The sequence below is a fragment of the Macaca nemestrina genome, chromosome X (genome assembly GCF_043159975.1).
Source record: "Macaca nemestrina isolate mMacNem1 chromosome X, mMacNem.hap1, whole genome shotgun sequence".
NCBI classification, from domain to species: domain Eukaryota; kingdom Metazoa; phylum Chordata; class Mammalia; order Primates; family Cercopithecidae; genus Macaca; species Macaca nemestrina.
In genome coordinates, this window is record NC_092145.1 from 77,320,537 (window position 1) to 77,338,802 (window position 18,266).

At 36.7% G+C, this 18,266-nt stretch overlaps 1 protein-coding gene across 10 annotated transcripts in view; it reads left to right on the forward strand.

Moving 5' to 3' along the window:
* The window catches only part of LOC105464243 (ATRX chromatin remodeler), a 284,777-nt gene that overhangs the window by 142,161 nt on the left and 124,350 nt on the right, over positions 1-18,266 (forward strand). For all 10 annotated transcript variants that reach the window (XM_011711962.2, XM_011711997.2, XM_011711976.3 and 7 more), the window contains 4 exons: positions 4,978-5,119; positions 6,387-6,496; positions 7,378-7,524; positions 7,682-7,859. In XM_011711962.2, coding sequence (XP_011710264.2) covers positions 4,978-5,119; positions 6,387-6,496; positions 7,378-7,524; positions 7,682-7,859 — 577 coding nt within the window. The remainder of the gene's footprint in view (positions 1-4,977; positions 5,120-6,386; positions 6,497-7,377; positions 7,525-7,681; positions 7,860-18,266) is intronic.

Below are 18,266 nucleotides of genomic sequence, written 5' to 3' on the forward strand. Positions count from 1 at the left end.
TACTCTTTAATTTACAAATTGCTTTCTCCCACTGCTAAGGTTTGGTCCCTTTGTGGTCTCTACTGAATGCCCTGGGTTATACATGAAGAGGCTACTGTGCCCCCTCTGAAATCAAATGCCTCCCAGTACCATGTGATCGCTGGGAGCTGTTTAGCTCACAACTTCTTGGTCTTGCTGTGCCTGGCTTCACAAAGTTTCACTCCTCATGTGTGCATTTTAATGTTCAGCCATGACTCACAGTGAATCCTGTCTCGATTTTGAGTTCTTTTTGTGTGGCTCTTTTTTCTTTGTAGTCTGCCCTGCAACTTCAGTCATCTCAGCCTGATCTTTGTTTCTTCAACTTAATATATCTCCAGTGCTCTCCTTGGGAATCGTTTTTCCCTGATCCTTTAGGCACCAATTCAAGGGGAATATAGGGGTCTTCTTGTTGGTTTTCCTACTTTCAGGGATCAGGGTCCTGTGGTGTCGTTATTCAATGTCTGAAAAAAATTTTTTTCGTATATTTTGCCCACTTTTCTACTTGATTACAGCAGGAAGGTAAACCTGGTTCCTAATAAACTATCATGACTGGAAGCAGAAGTTTGGCTCAACCTTTTAATATTTTGGTCAGGTGATGTTTTTCCTTTATTTTCCCTTCAATTCAGATATGGGAGACATTTCATGTCTGTATTTATTTTTACTACACCTTAAGTGATTATTTGTCCTAAGTTTTTCTCCTGCTGTTTCATTGCTGTGTATTTATTATTTTTTAAATTTCAGCTTCTAGTTTAGATACGGGGTGGGGGGTGCATGTACAGGTTTGTTACTGGGTGTATTGTGTGATGCTCAGGTTTGGGGTGTGAATCCCATCACCTTGGTAGTGAACATAGTACCCAATAGTTGTTCAGCCTATGCCCTCTTCCTTCCCTCCCCCTCCAGTAGTCCACAGTGTCTGTTGTTCCCATGTTGATGTCCATGCGTGCTCAGTGTTTAGTTCCCACTTGTGAGAACATGTGGTATTTGGTTTTCTGTTCTTATGTGAATTTGCTTAGATTTATAGCCTCTAGCTGCATCCAAGTTGCTGTAGAGGACATGATTTTCTTCTTTATGGCTGCATAGTATTCTGTGGTGTATATGTACCACATTTTGTTTATCTAATCCACCATTGACGGTCACCTAGGCTGATTACATGTCTTTGCTATTGTGAATAGCATGGCATGAACATAAGAGTACTTGTGTCTTTTTGGAAGAATGATTTATTTTCCTTTGGGTGTATACCCAGTATTATTAGTTAAATAAAGTTTCCTTGTATTGTAGCTTGAGTGCATAAACAGATCTACTTAGTCACTAATAGGTAGATGATTTCTTTATAACTTATTTCCTCCTACATTTAGGATGAAGATACACTAATCCTCAATCCTGAAGATAGCACTTAATAAAAAAAGTATCATCAAGTCACTGATTAATATATGGTTCAGAAATCTTAATTAAAGCCTTGTATATTAGTTTTTTATTGCGGCATTAAAATGTACCACACACTTAACCTCTTAAGACAAATTTATTGATTTGTCTCACAGGTCAGGAAGTTGGGAATGGCTTAGCTGAGCATGGCTCTACTGGGTTTTCTGCTTAGTGTCCCACCACGCTGAAATTAAGATGTTAACTCGAGTTTTTCTTTCATGTAAGACTTTGTATCCTTTTCCAGTTCACTTGTTGGCAGAATTTAGTTCCTTTCAGTTCTTACACTTAGGTCCTTAGCTACTAGAGTTCTCGCTCCACAACATGGCAGATTGCATCATCTTTGAGATCAATAGGAAAGCATTTCAATCTTTTAATTAGGTCTGGCCCACCTAGAATATCTCCCTTTTGATTAAATCAGAGTCAGCTTATTAGTGGGCCAATTATGCGAATGATAGCCCAATTATATTTACAGGTCTCAACCATACCTCACATAGTAGAAGGTGAGGGGATTATGCAAGGTGTTTATATCAGATGTTGGTAATTCTGGGGCCACTTCAGGATTCTGTGTACCACACCTTGTAAACAGGATAAGATATTTAGGGAATCTTCCATTTTTATATAATGGCTTTACCCCAGTAATATGAAGCTACTACACATCAGGTTAGGACACAGTAATAATTTAGTGAATACTTAGCCTATGCCAGATACTTTGCATACATTGCCTTATTCAATCTCCAGAACAACCTTGTGGAAACTATTGATAATCGTTCCCAGTTTGCAGATTCAGACACAGAAGCTAAGAGGGTTTAGATAGCTTGATGAAACGGAATTTGGGTCTAAATGGCCTATGCTATTTTTGCTTCACCACACTATTTCTCAGTGTTAATCTTGGTTTTGGATATCACAATTTTATGTAAGTACAATATCTATTCAGATAATTTACTGCAAATCTGTGACTTGTTTGTAGTTTTTTGGATGTGACAATGATCTTATGGTTTTACAAAGAGGAAGTATCCTTTTAAAGAGACATTTACAAACATTTTATAGATGATATTGCATACTTTCTTGTGTTTGCTCCAAAATGATTTGTGGGATCTGGGGAGTTGGACAATGGGTAAGATGCTGTCAGTGAAACAAAACTGGCCTTAAGTTGATAATTTTTTTTTTCTTTTGAGACGGAGTCTCACTCTGTCACCCAGGCTAGAGTGCAGTGGTGCAATCATGGCTCACTGCAACCTCCACCTCCCAGGTTCAAGCAATTCTCCTGCCCTAGCCTCCTTAGTAGCTGGGACTACAGGTGCGCGCCACCACGCTTGGCTAATTTTTTTTGTTGTTGTATTTTTAGTAGAGACGGGGTTTCACCATATTGGCCAGGCTGGTCTTGAACTCCTGACCTCATGATCCGCCCACCTCGGCCTCCTAAAGTGTTGGAATTACAGGTGTGAGCCACCGCGCCTGGCCTTAAGTTGATAATTTTTGAAGCTGAGTGATGGGTAATAGGATTTATTATTATCTTCCATCTACTTTTTTGAAAATTTCTATATTGAACATTTAACAAATTTATTTGTTACTAGTTTCAATTGTAAATAAGAAAAAAAGTTCCTAAAATTTTATTTCTTCCCCATCGTAATGTTTTTGTTTTTAAAATTTTTTTAAGTTTTTTTGTTTTTTTTTTTTTTGAGATGGAGCTTTTGCTTTTTCACCCAGGCTGGAGTGAAGTGGCACGATCTCGGCTCATTGCAACCTCTGCCGCCAGGTTCAATCGATTCTCCGGCCTCAGCCTCTGGAGTAGCTGGGAATACAGGCAGCCACCACCAGCCTGGCTAATTTTTGTATATTTTGTAGAGACAGAGTTTCACCATGTTGGCCAGGCTGGTCTTGAACTCTTGACCTCAGGCGATCCACCCCCGTCAGCCTACCAAAGTGTTAGGGTTATAGGAGTGAGCTACCGCACCCAACTGCGTAATGTTTTTGTGATTTTAAAATCACAAGTTTCTATTTTTTTTTCAGTGGAACCATAAAACTGTTTATTACAAGCATTTCTTTTACTAAACTAGTATTTTGTAATGTTTAAGAGCATGGACTCGGGGGATCAATCCTCTATGTAAATCTCAGTGTCATGATACTCAATAGTTGTATGACCTTGTGCAGGTTACTTAACTTCTCTGTCCCTCAGTTCTTTCATCTGTCAAATGGTAATACTTGTACCTATCTTATGTAGTTACTGAATATACTATGTAATGGGTAGAGATTAGGATAAGACAGCAAAAAATATATGCAAGCATACACTTGTTACCTGTGTGCATATATTATATCTACTTAAGTTTTATTTTAAGTAAGGAACTTGTGATAATTGTTTCCTTTTTGTAATTAGAAGGTATTATATGTTCCTATCATGATTTTTGAGCCTGTGGTTCCGAAACCAGTGTTTCTAAATGTTTTTTCTTTTCACACCATGTATTCACAGTGTTTTTCAGTGGTAGTCGTGTTGACATCCTGAGTCGTACAGTTCTTGTTTGGGACTGTCTTTCACATTATAGAATGTTTGTATTTGCCTTCCCTTCCTCCTACATTAAATACCAGCTCTGACCAATAATTATGACAATCATAAATACGATTGCACATTTTCAAATATCCTCTAGAAGAATAGAACTATCTTTTGTTGGGAGCCACATGTTCATTCAAATTGTAATGGTACTACCGTAGATTAGTTTGGAGTTCTCCTCCTCCTCCCCACTCCTCCCTCTTTTCTTCTTCTTCTTTTTCTTATTTCTTTTTCTTCTTCTTCTTCTTCTTCTTCTTCTTCTTTTTTTTTTTTTTTTTTTTTTTTGGCATAGTAACCAGCAACAGGGAACACTGCTTTTTTCACAACTCTGCGTAATAAATGTGTGTCGAAATACCCAGGGTGAGATCTGTTGAGCTAAATTACTGACATTATCAAAGTGATTTAAAATTTTTTGGAGAGTTTTGATTTTAGAAGACATAAAACCCTGGGCTCTGTCCTGGCTTTATTGAAGCAAAATAGTGGTGTATTAGTCCTGAGATTGGGTAATTTATAAAGAAAAGAGTTTTCATTGACTCACAGTTCTGCAGGCTGTGCAGGAAACATAGTGGCTTCTGCTTCTGGGGAGGCCTCGGGAAGCTTCCAATCATGGCAGAAAGCAAAGGGGGAGTGCGGCACCTCACATGGTGGGAGCAGGAGCAAGAGAGTGAGGGAGAGGTGCCGCACATTTTTAAACAACTGGATCTTGTGAGAACTCGTTCACTGTCACGAGAATAGCACCAAAGGGGATGGTGTTAAACCATTCGTGAGAAATCCACCTTCATGATCCGACCACCTCCCACCAGGCTCCACCTACAACACTGGGGATTACAATTGACATGAGATTTGGTGGGTACACATATCCAAATCATACCAATTGGATTTGTGGTATGGGAGTAAATATGTCTATATTTTGGAAAATCTCCCTTAGTAAGAATGACCATTGCTTGAATGATTTCTTTGAGCTTACCTATCAACAACTCCTTTTCTTGTAGGTGATAGAAATTGAAGATGCTTCACCCACCAAGTGTCCAATAACAACCAAGTTGGTTTTAGATGAAGATGAAGAAACCAAAGAACCTTTAGTGCAGGTTCACAGAAATATGGTTATCAAATTGAAACCCCATCAAGTAGATGGTAAGAAACTATTAGATGATTCCATAATTTTTAGTTAAATTTTACCAATATTTGGATGTGAGGCAGCTGCCTTACATCCTGCTAAGTGCTGGAGGTAAATTGTTGATTGGGGCGGGTAATCCACAATCCCCCTGCCTTTATGGAGCTCATAAACAAATGAGGAAGAAAAAAATTGGGTGATTGCAAACACAATGAGTATTATAAAAAGGGAGAGAAGTGCTGCTTAAAAATTGGTAGATATAGCAAGTGGGTTTCACCTAGTTAGCAAAGATTGGCCTAAGGGCAGCTAGGGGTTGGGAAGAGCTGTAGCTAGCTAAAAGCCTGTTTTAGAAATGCTATTTCAGCCATTTTCAGGTATTTTAAAAATAATATTCCTACATTTGTATTAGAACAATACCAAACTGTTCCTACCCTCTGCTTTATTAGAGTTGAATCAGTAAGTCAGTTTTGAGTGTTTATGTGAATTAATTAGTAAGGGAGGTTCTGTAGTTCCTACTTTTTGAGTTGCTAGGCCCCTTTCTTTCTCAATGTTTACTATTGAATAAAGGAAAAGATGATGAAATTATCTCCTGGGTTTTTTTTTTTTCCTGATTGACTCAGTAAACTCAAAGGTATTTTTGATAGGAAGCCATTCTGTCTTTGGATAAAGTTGTCCTCTTTTTACAAAAATTATTATTATTATTTTTTGAGATGGAGTCTCACTCTGTCACTCAGGCTAGAGTACAGTGGTGCTGTAACAGCTCACTGCAATCTCTGCCTCCTGGCCTCAAGTGATTCTCCCAACTCAGCCTCCTGAGTAGCTGGGACTGCAGGTGCACACCACCACCACACCTAGCTTATTTTTTGTTTTAGTAGAGACAGGGTTTCACCATGTTGGCCAGGCTGGTCTCGAACTCCTGACCTCAAGTGATCTACCTGCCTTGGCTTCCCAAAGTGCTTGGATTACAGGCGTGAGCTACTGTGCCCGGCCATGTTTCTCTTTTAGAGTATTCTTATGTTTCTTTGAACCATCTCAGGGAATAGAGAACATCTGCTGTGGATAGCTTAGAGAGGATGAAGGAAAGTCCCCCTGTCCTATATTTGTGTTAACTTGTTTCTGGTTTACTTTGGTGGGAAAAAATCCCATTTACGTATAAGAAATTCTTTAGCTAAGTGTTTTCTTTAATGCTGTTTCTTAGAAGTTTTGGTTATGTTTTTGATGTGTTTATATAAAGGAAGTTTTTAACTTGGACCTTTAAGTTTAACTTAATGAAGCTGTTATTTTTAGGTGTTCAGTTTATGTGGGATTGCTGCTGTGAGTCTGTGAAAAAAACAAAGAAATCTCCAGGTTCAGGATGCATTCTTGCCCACTGTATGGGCCTTGGTAAGACTTTACAGGTAAGAGCTGAAGAATATGAAAGTATCCTGTTTTTGTGGATTCATTAATATATATTGGATTCTATTATGTTTCAGGCACAGTCGTAGGGGCTGAAGATAAAGCAGTGAACAAGAATAACAAGATCTGTCTCCAAGGAGCTTATATTCTAGTGGAGGAGAGAGCTGCTAATCAAATAAAAAATATGTACTTTCAGAAAATGAATGTTAAGGGAGGATATTGAGTTAGGAAAGGCATCTTTTAGGAGGTAATGTTTGAGCAGAGGTCCTAATGAAGCGAGCCTGTGGGGTTTCAGGTATGACCAACAACTGCAAAGATTCTAAAGTAGAAATTAACTTTTTTTTTTGCAACTTTTAATGGCTTATGATGTTAAAGTAATGAGAAAAGTAAAGTATGATGTAAAGTATCTTTTACTATTAAAATTACTACATTTCCAAATGGCAGGAGTTGTAACAGATGTAAAATTGGTGAATGTATTTGTACTTTTAAACTATAAAGTAATTATAGATTTAATGGGTCAGAACACATTAAAGTGGAAAAATATTATGTAACATGATTCTCTTCTAAATGAGCCATGGTATTTTCTGAAAGACTATAGGGACATTTTATGGAGACCTAGGACTTAGTATTGGTATGGGATCATTTTATACTATTCACATTGCTCATAGAATCATGGAGCTTTAGAGAGAGCCTGATACATCATCTATTTGAACTTCTGCATTTTACTATCTCTTTCCCTCTGCCTTGCCTGGTTTGGAAATTCTGGCAGTTTGGTTGGTTGCTTTATTGTTTAAAGCAAAACAAAGCTATAACATTGTAAGATTGCTTAATTTATTACGTTTTTTCTGGATATTTACGAAGGTGACAATCTGTTTTCTTATAGGTGGTAAGTTTTCTTCATACAGTTCTTTTGTGTGACAAACTGGATTTCAGCACAGCGTTAGTGGTTTGTCCTCTTAATACTGCTTTGAATTGGATGAATGAATTTGAGAAGTGGCAAGAGGGATTAAAAGATGATGAGAAGCTTGAGGTAACTTATTTTAAATGTTTTCTATTATTAAAATAGTCACATGAAATTCATATCGTAAACTGTTTTTAATTACTAGCGATGCATATTTCAATGGGAATATTTAGTATTCACATGTTTTTAGTAGCTACTTAAAAAAATCTTTATTTCCCCACAAAAGGTTTCTGAATTAGCAACTGTGAAACGTCCTCAGGAGAGAAGCTACATGCTGCAGAGGTGGCAAGAAGATGGTGGTGTTATGATCATAGGCTATGAGATGTATAGAAATCTTGCTCAAGGAAGGAATGTGAAGAGTCGGAAACTTAAAGAAATATTTAACAAAGCTTTGGTTGATCCAGGTAAGGTATTAATAGAGAGTGACATAAAGAAGCAAGTTGAATCAAAGATGTGTTTATATTTTATTTAACAAATACTAATTGCACCACTACTAAGTATCTGGTCTTTGTTTTGGTTATCCTTCAGGTTTTTACCTTTTAAAAAATTCTTAGTATTTCAGTAAGATAAAATCACCCTTAATGTCGCCAGCTGTTAAGAATTTATTTGCTGAGTCTGAAAGTGTTTAGGGTTTTAGGGGATACTTTGTAAACACTTAAAAATGCATCAGATGCCTGTGTTGCAATCAAAGATTCTTCCAGCTATCCAAATACTAGGTGATAACAAGAGCTCTCTCCATATCCTGAAAACAGTTTGTGTCTTTCCAAACTTCATGTCATTAGAAGAATTGCTGCTTGCTTATCTCCTTTTAAGGGGCCATCAGTGTGAAAGGTTAGTATTTTCAATACTATCTGTCCTTATGTGATAGTAATCTGATGTGAGAGCCAGATGTTGATATATTTGACACTTGGAAAAGCAACACGTTGTACTGTCTGCAAAACTAAAATTAATTTTTAATCTACGATTATTAATTTGTGCAATTTTTTCTTCATATGTTTATCTTGTCATATCATATTACTTTAAGACACTATTGAGGTTTTATTTTTGTTGAGAAAGTCTGGGTAATTGTCATTGTCAAAGTGATAGTAATCTTTAGAATCCATGGCTTTGCCTCTTTTTTAAAGATAATGAGGTAGTTAATACATAGCAAAATAACTGCCATCACAAATCTAAGGCCTAATAATAAGTTTATCTTTTTCCCACGATTAAAATAGGTGTCTAAAAATCCTGTGGCTGGTTTATTGTTGAAAAATTATTATAAGCTAGTGTCTAGTATCATTGTAGCAGATTTTTTCCACAAGATTTCCTTGAAATTGTTTAATATAACAATTTCAGGTGCTTAGTGTACTTATTTGTTCATGAAAAAATGAAAGAAAAAAGAAATTAAAGCTTCTAACACGAAGGGTAACATTTGTCATTGCCATGTTTTATCATTTAGTGACATTTAAAAAAAATTTTGGCTGGGCATAGTGTTGCACGCCTGTAGTCCCATCTACTCGGGAGGCTGAGGCAGGAGAATCGCTCAAACCTGGGAGCTGGAGGTTCCAGTGAGCCAAGATCGTGCCACTGCTCTCCCATCTGGGTGACAGAGCAAGACTCCATCTAAAAAAAAAAAAAAAAAACTTTTTATTTTGGAATAATTTTCTGTTTACATGAAAGTTGAAAAGGTTCCCATATACCCAACATCTGGTTCCTCCATTGTTAACATCTTACATTGCCATGGTAGATTTTTCAAAACTAAGAAATTGACCCATTGTTGACACATTATTATTAATAACTTGAACTGCATTTGTAGTGCACCAGTTTTTCTATCTGGGGTACTACATTGTATTTAGCTATCATGTCTCTAACAGTCTTCTGGTCTATGAGAGTTTCTCAATCTTTATTTTTTCATTATCTTATCAATCTTAAGGAGGACCGTCCAGGTAGATATCCTGTAGAGTGTTTACTAATCTGAATTTATAGTTTTTCTTGTGATTAGACTGAGATTAGACTGAGGTTTTGAAAGAATATGCCAGAGGTGACATACCCTTTTGTCACATCATACCTCATATCGGGGGTACATGATAAGCACATGCTGTCACTGATGATGTTAATTTTCATCACTTGGTTAGGGTAGAGTTTGTCAGGTTTCTCTCCTGTAGAGCTGCTACTTTTACCTGTCCCTCATCTGTTCATTGGAATCCAGTCACTCGGTCTAGCCCACCTGAATGCAAGGATGGTAGAAATTAAGCTCCATCTCCTATAGGGGGTAGTATCTACACATCAAATTTGGATTTTTTAAAGAAAAATTTATCTTTTCTCACCCATTTATTTTAGCCTTTGATTTATATAATTATATACTCATCTATTTTTAGTTTGTGCATTGGACTATAAACCATTACTACTTTTTTTTTTTGCTCAAATTGTTTTACCTTGGCCATTGGGAGCTTTTTTTAAGGTTAGGTCCTCTACCCTTTGATATGTCCCTATCCTTTTGGCTTTGAGCACTTTATTACTTTCTGGCATTACAGGATGCTCCAGGTTCATGTTATGTTGTCCCGGCCCCAGAGTCAGCCATTTCTTGAAGACATCATGATTCCTTTTATTGAAAATTGACATTTACAGATGTAAACACACCCATATAATTTGCAAATATATCCTTCCATTCTGTGAGTTGTCTTTTTACTTTTTTATATAATCTTTTTAGTACTAATCTTTAAAATTTTGATGACAGTTAATTTACCTATTTTTTCTTTTGTTGCTTTTGCATTTAATGCATATCCACGTATTCATTGCTTAATCAAAGGTCATGAATTTTTTCACCTATGTTTTCTGATTTTATAATTCTAGCTCTTGTATTTTATGTTTATGATCTATTTTCAGTTTATTTTTGTATATGGTATGAGGTAGGAGTCCAACTTCATTTTTTGCATTTTGATATCCAGGTGTTCTAACAACATTTGTTGAAAAGACTATTCTTTCTTCATTGAAGAGTCTTGACACCATTATTGAAAATCAATTGACCATAGATGTATGTGTTTATTTCTAGGCTCTCAATACTATTTTATTGATCTATATGTCTGTCCTTATGCCAATGTGACATTGTTTTAATTACTGTAGCTTTGTGGTAAGCTTTGCAATCAGGAGGAAGTCCTACAGCTTTATTTTTCTGTCTCAAGGTTGTTTTGCTATTTGAGGTTCCTTGAAATTTTAATTTCCTCAAAGAAGCTAGCTGGGATTCTGTTAGATATTGCATTGAATCTGTAGATTAATTTGAGGAATATTGCCATCTTAACAATATTAAATCTTCCCCTCCATGAACATCTAATTTCTTTCCATTTATTTAGATCTTTAATTTCTTTTAGTAATGAAATGTTATTTAGGTCTTTTAATTTCTTTAGCGTACAAGTCTTGGACTTATTTTCTTAAATTTATTACTAAATATTTTATTCTTTTTGAGCCTATTGGAATTGAAATTGTTTTAATTTTATTTTCAGATAGTTCTTTGTTAGTATATAGAAATACAACAGATTTTTGTATTCTGATTCTGTATCCTGCAATTTAGCTGAGTCCATTTATAAGTTCTAATAGTTGTGTGTGTGTGTGTGTGTGTGTGTGCACGTGATTTAGGGTTTTCTATTAAGAAAATCATACAGTCGATGAGTAGAAATAGTTTTACTTTTTCCTTTCCAATATGAATGTCTTTAACTTCTTTTTCTTGCATAATTGCCCTGTTTAGAAATTTCCATATAATGTTGAATGTAAGTGGTGAGAGCAGTTGGTTGTCATGTTTTTTATCTCAGGGAAAGCTTTCAGTTCTCCACCATTAAGTATGACATTAGCTGTGGATTTCTAATAGGTGTCTTTTATCAAGTTGAGTAAGTTATATTTTTTGTTTGTTTTGATAATTAAAAAAATAAATACCTAGATTACCCTTGTAAAAACTTAAGCGGGGCTGGTTTCTCCATTAGGTTTTTTTGGAAGTTCTTCAGGAAACTGAAGCTCTACTTCTATTTTCCTTTCCAGAGTATATATGAGTATTAGAGATAGTTCCTCTGCCATAGCTGGGTAACCATCTACAACAAGAATCTTCTAATATCCATCATGTATAACATGGAATATATTAAAACTGTAGTAAGTTTTAAGGTTTAGTGGTAGTATTTAGATATAATTTTCTTTGCCACTGAAGTCTAAAGTGTCAGGATCTGTTAAGTACTTCTAAATTTATTAGAAGGGATCTGTTAAGTATAACACTTAATTTTCCAGTACATGTTTTCCATTTTCTGCCCAATTTATTTTCTCTGATTTGGAACAAATTAGTGGTAGTGAAGAATCATACAAATGGCAGCAGAGTATGTGAAGACTGAAGTTTGGGTGTAATGTCAAAGAAAAGTCTAAATTGAAGTTCAAGATGGAAGCAAAATGTCAGAACCAGACAGTTTTGGGTATGAGATTCTTAAGGATGAGCTGAGGTCGTAAACTTAAAAGGTAGGCTATTAGATCAGAAGCCTGGAAAATTGGGAGTATGTATTAGGATTGGAAACAGTATTTAGAGCTGACCAGAGTTAAGATAGTAGTGTTCATCTTTGAACTTAGCTGCTCTGGTTATCTGTTGCTGCATAACAATTATCCCAAGCCTTAGTAGCTTAAAGTGACAAGAATCAGCTGGGTGCAATGGCTCACACCTGTAATACCAATACTTTGGGAGGCCAAGGCAGGAGGATTGCTTGAAGCTGGGAGTTTGAGGCCAGCCTGGGCAACATAGTGAGACCCCATATCTAAAAAAAAATAATAATAAGAGAATTAACCAGGTGTGGTGGCACACACCTGTAGTCTCAGCTATTCAGGAAACTGACATGGGATGATTGCTTGAGTCCAGGAGTTCAAGGAAGCAGTGAACTATGATCATGGAGATCGTAATCATCACGGCGTGTGAGACCCAGTTTCTTGAACAAGAAAGTGACAACATTTTGTTACCTTTCCTATTTCTACTGGATCAGGGATTTAATAGAGGTTTACTTGGACAGTTCTAAACATTTTATCAACTTTTCTCTTTATGGTTTTTTATGTAAAAAATTCACCAATAGGTGGCAATGTAACACTGAAAAAGAATTTACATTTAACTATAATAGTATGTGACAAAACCTTTATTTGACCTTTCTTCCCTAATTTACCATTTGTTTTGAGGCATATTTTTCTACTTAATGTACTTAAACTGATCTGGTGGAGTTTTCTAATTCACATTACTGTTTTTAGAAGAATGTTCCACATTTTGTAGCTTGAGAGGACATAATTTTTATGTGTATGTGTGAATGTGCATATGCACAATATTAATTCAAGGTACTCTTTGCTTTAAGCAATAAGATAGATCTATGTAGTTTTATAAAATAATGACAAGTTTCCATAGGGTATTGAATTATCTTAAGTTAACATAGTCTTTTAGTCACACTTGATTTTTTGAACAGAAGAAACTCTCTTCAAGTCTTTCTCTAAATTCCTGTTCTTCTGCTCTCCAGAGCCTCATGACTGCCATTCCCCCTGTAGTTTCTGTATAAGTATTTCTAAGTGTAGGTATTTTGAAACCCTCCTATCTGATATATATATGTCATTGTTTGGGAATGAAGTTTTCTAGAAAGTATAAAAGGTAACTAAAACATTTCATTTTATGTATTTTATGTATGTATGTATGTATGTATGTATTTAGGGGGCAGGGAGATGGGGATCTCATTCTGTTACCTAGGCTGGAGTGCAGTAGCATGATTATAGCTCACTGTAGCTTCAAATCCTGGGCTCAAGTGATCCTCCCAGTTCAGTCTTCTGAGGAGCTAAGACTACAGGAGTGTGCCGCCATGCCCAACTAAAATTTTTTTTTTTTTGGTAGAGACAGAGTCTTACTGTGTTGTCCAGGCTGGTCTTGAACTTCTGACAACACCCAGATAATTATTTGGAGATAAGGATCTCACTGTGTTACCCTGGCTAGTCTTGAACTCCTGACACACAACTAATTTTTTGGAGATGAGGGTCTTGTTATGTTGCTCAGGTTGGTCTTGGTCTCCTGGCCTCAAGCAATCCTTCTGCCTCAGCCTCCTGAGTAGTAGCTGGCATTACAGGTGTGAACCACCACGGCCAGCTAAAACTTACTCTTTTCGAACATTAAAAATACTTATTTGTAATTTTTTATGTTAGTAAATGTTATATACATTCCTATCTTATAATAATTCATATTCTATTTAATATGATGAATAACATGTTTGATATATGAATAACAATTTAACTTTTTCATTGACTGAGGGTTATTAATGAGTGCATTTACTTTTATTTTATTTTATTTATTTATTTATTTATTTTTTCGAGGCAGAGTCTCACTGTGTCGCCCAGGCTGGAGTTCAGTGGCGCTATCTTGGCTCACTACAAGCTCCGCCTCCCGAGTTCACGCCATTCTCCTGCCTCAGCCTCCTGAGTAGCTGGGACTACAGTCGCCCACCACCATGCCTGGCTATTTTTGTTGTTGTTGTTGTTGTTGTTTTTTTAGTGGAGACGGGGTTTCACTGTGTTAGCCAGGATGGTCTCAATCGCCTGACCTCGTGATCCACCCGTCTCGGCCTCCCAAAGTGCTGGGATTACAGGCGTGAGCCACCGCGCACAGCCTTTTTTTATTTATTTTTATTTTTTTTAATTTTTTTTAATTTTTTTTATTTTGGAGATGGAGTCTCGCTCTGTCGCCTAGGCTGGAGTGGCAAGATCTCGGCTCACTGCAAGCTCCGCCTCCCAGGTTCACGCCATTCTCCTGCCTCAGCCTCCCGAGTAGCTGGGACTACAGGCGCCCGCAACCACACCCAGCTAATTTTTTAAAAATTTTTAGTAGAGACGGGGTTTCACCGTGTTAGTCAGGATGGTCTCAATCTCCTGACCTTGTGATCCGCCCGTCTCGGCCTCCCAAAGTGCTGGGATTACAGGTGTGAGCCACCGCACCTGGCCTACTTTTATTCTTAATTCTTCTAGTTCTTCAGATATCCTTACTAACGATAGGGCTACCACTCTCCTTCCATTGCCATGCTAACAAATAGTTCTTTTAAGTTAAATTATAAAAGTAATACATATCCTTAAGCAAAATAAAAACAGAAGAAAATGTTGTATATTGAAAAGTAAAAGTTCCCTACCTCCTAGTCCCATTGTTGTTTCATTTACATCCTTATAGGAATTTTTTTGTGCTTACAGAAGCATGTATTTGGTATTGCAACATTTAGGTGGTCCTCAAAGCCACCCTGAGGCTTAGTAACTCATTAGAAGGACTCACAGAACTCAGAAAATCCATTAGACTCATGGTTATGATTTATTACAGCAAAAATACACAAATAGGATCATAATATAGACAACTATTCTGTAACATACTCCTTTTTATTTAATAATAGATTTGTCATATCTTTCAAGGTTTGCACATAGAGATATGCATCTTTTTTTCAGATTATTATTTATTTTATTTTTCTGTAAGTTATTGGGGTACAGGTGGTATTTGGTTACATGAGTAGGTTCTTTAGCGGTGATTTGTGAGATCTTGGTACATCTATCACCTGAGCAGTATATACTATACCATATATGTTGTCTTTTATCCCTCGCCCTCCTCCCAATCTTACCCCCAAGTCCCCAAAGTCCATTGTGTCATTCTTATGCCTTTGTGTCCTCATAGCCTAGCTTCCACATATCAGTGAGAACATTTGATGTTTGCTTTTCCGTTCCTGAGTCACTTCACTTAGAATAATAGTCCCAAGTCTCATCCAGGTAATTGCAAATGCTGTTAATTTATTTCTTTTTATGGCTGAGTAGTATTCCATCGTATATATATGCCACAATTTCTTTATCCACTCATTGATTGATGGACATTTGGGCTGGTTCCACAATTTTGCAATTGTGAATTGTGCTGCTATAAACATGCATGTGCAAGTATCTTTTTCGAATAATGACTTCTTTTCCTCTGGGCAGATTCCCAGTAGTGGGATTGCTGGATCAAATGGTAGTTCTACTTTTAGTTCTTTAAGGAATCTCCACACTGTTTTCCATAGTGGCTGTACTAGTTTACATTCCCACCAGCAGTGTATAAGTGTTCCTGATCGCTGCATCCACACCAACATCTATTGTTTTTTGATTATGGCCATGCTTGCAGGAGTAAGGTGGTATCGCATTGTGGTTTTGATTTGCATTTCCCTGATCATTAGTAATGTTGAGCATTTTTTCATATGTTTGTTGGCTATTTGTATATTTTCTTTTGAGAATTGTCTATTCATGTTGTTAGCCCACTTTGTGATGGGATTGTTTGTTTTTTTCTTACTGATTTGTTTGAGATCGTTGTAGATTCTGGATATTAGTCCTTTGTCAGATGTATAGATGGTGAAGGTTTTCTCCCACTTGGTGGGTTGTCTGTTTACTCTGCTGACTGTTCCTTTTGCCATGCAAAAGCTCTTTAGTTTAATTAGGTCCCAGCTATTTATGTTTGTTTTTATTGCATTTGCTTTTGGGTTCTTGATCAGGAAATCCTTGCCTAAGCCAATGTCTAGAAGGGTTTTTCTAATGCTATCTTCTAGAATTTTAATAGTTTCAGGTCTTAGGTTTAAGTCCTTAATCCATCATGAGGTGATTTTTGTATAAGGTGAGCGATGAGGATGCAGTTTAATTCTCCTACATGTGGGTAGCCAATTATCCCAGCACCATTTGTTGAAAAGGGTGGCTTTTTCCCCACTTTATATTTTTCTTTGCTTTGTCGAAGATTAGTTGGCTGTAAGTATTTGGGTTTATTTCTAGGTTCTCTATTCTGTTCCATTGGCCTGTGTGCCTATTTTGGTGACTGTGGCCTTTCAGAATAGTTTGAAATCAGGTAGTGTGATGCCTCCAGATTTGTTTTTTGTTTTTTGTTTTTTGTTTTTGTTTTTGTTTTTTGCTTAGTCTTGCTTTGGCTATGCGGGTTCTTTTTTGGTTCCATATGAATTTTAGAATTGTTTTTTCTAACTCTGTGAAGAATGATTATGGTATTTTGATGGTGATTGCATTGAATTTGTAGATCGCTTTTGGCAATATGGTCATTTTCACAATATTGATTCTACCGATTCATGAGCATGGGACGTGTTTCCATTTGTGTCGTCTGTGATTTCTTTCAGCAGTGTTTTGTAGTTTTCCTTGTAGAGGTGTTTTGAATCCTTTGTTAGGTATATGCTATCTTATTTATTTATGTATATATGTATGTATGTATGTATGTATGCAGCTATTATAAAAGGGGTTGAGTTCTTGATTTGATTCTCTAGTTGGTTGCTGTTGGTGTATAGAAGAGCTACTGATATGTGTACATTAATCTTGTATCCGGAAACTTTGCTGAATTCTTTTATCAGTTCTAAGAGCTTTGTGGAGGAGTCCTTAGGGTTTTCAAGGTAAATGATTATATCATCAACAAACAGTGATGGTTTGACTTCCTCTTTACTGATTTGGAATCCTGTTTATTGCTCTGGCTGGGACTTCCAGTACTATCTTGAAGAGGAGTGGTGAGGGTAGGCATCCTTGTGTTGTTTCTGTTCTCAGAGGGAATGCTTTCAGCTTTTCCCCATTCAGTATTATGTTGGCTCTGGGTTTGTCATAGATGGCTTTTATTACATTAAGATGTGTCCCTTGTATGTCGATTTTGCTGAGGGTTTTAATAATATAGGGATGCTGCATTTTATTGAGTGCTTTTTCTGCATCTATTGAGATGATCATGTGATTTTTTGTTTTTAATTCTGTTTATGTGGTGTATCACATTTATTTACTTGGATATGTTAAACCATCCCTGCATCCCTGATACGAAACCCACTTGATCATGGTGGATTATCTTTTTGGTATGTTGTTGGATTCAGCTAGCTAATATTTTTGTTAAGGATTTTAGCATCTGTGTTCATCGAGGATTTTGGTCTGTAGTTTTCTTTTTTGGTTGTGATCTTTCCTGATTTTGCTATTAGGGTGATACTGGCTTCTTAAGGAGGGTTACTTCTTTCTCTGTCTTGTGGGATAGTGTCAGAAGGATTGGTACCAATGCTTTGATTGTCTGGTAGAATTCTACTGTGACTTGGTCTTGTCCTGGACTTTTTTTTTTTGAGACGGAGTTCACTCTTGTTGCCCAGACTGGAGTGCAATGGCATGATCTCAGCTCACCGCAACCTCCGCCTCCCGGGTTCAAGCACTTCTCTTGCCTCAGCCTCCCGAGTAGCTGGGATTACAGGCATGCACCACCACGCCCAGCTAATTTTGTATTTTTAGTAGAGAGGTTTTCTCCATGTTGGTCAGGCTGGTCTCGAACTCCCGACCTCAGGTGATCCACCCACCTCGGTCTCCCAAAGTGCTGGGATTACATGCCGGAGCCACCGCGCCCGACCTGGACTTTTTTTTATTGGTAATTTTTAAATTGCCATTCCAATCTCGCTGCTTGTTACTGGTCTGTTCAGGGTATCTAATTCTTCCTGATTTAAGCTAAGAGGGTTGTATTTTTTCCTGGAATTTATCCATCTCTTGTAGGTTTTCTAGTTTATGTGCGTAAAGGTGTTCATAATAGCCTTGAATGATCTTTTATATTTCAGTGGTGTCAGTTGTAATATCTCCTGTTTCGTTTCTCAGTGACTTTATTTGGATTTTCTGTCTTCTTTTCTTGGTTAATCTTGCTAATGGTATATCAATTTTATTTATCTTTTCAAGGAACTAGCTTTTTGTTTCATTTATTTTTTGTATTTTTTTGTTTTGTTTTGTTTTGTTTCCATTTCATTTAGTACTGCTCTGGTCTTGGTTATTTCCTTTCTTCTGCTGAATTTGGGTTTGGT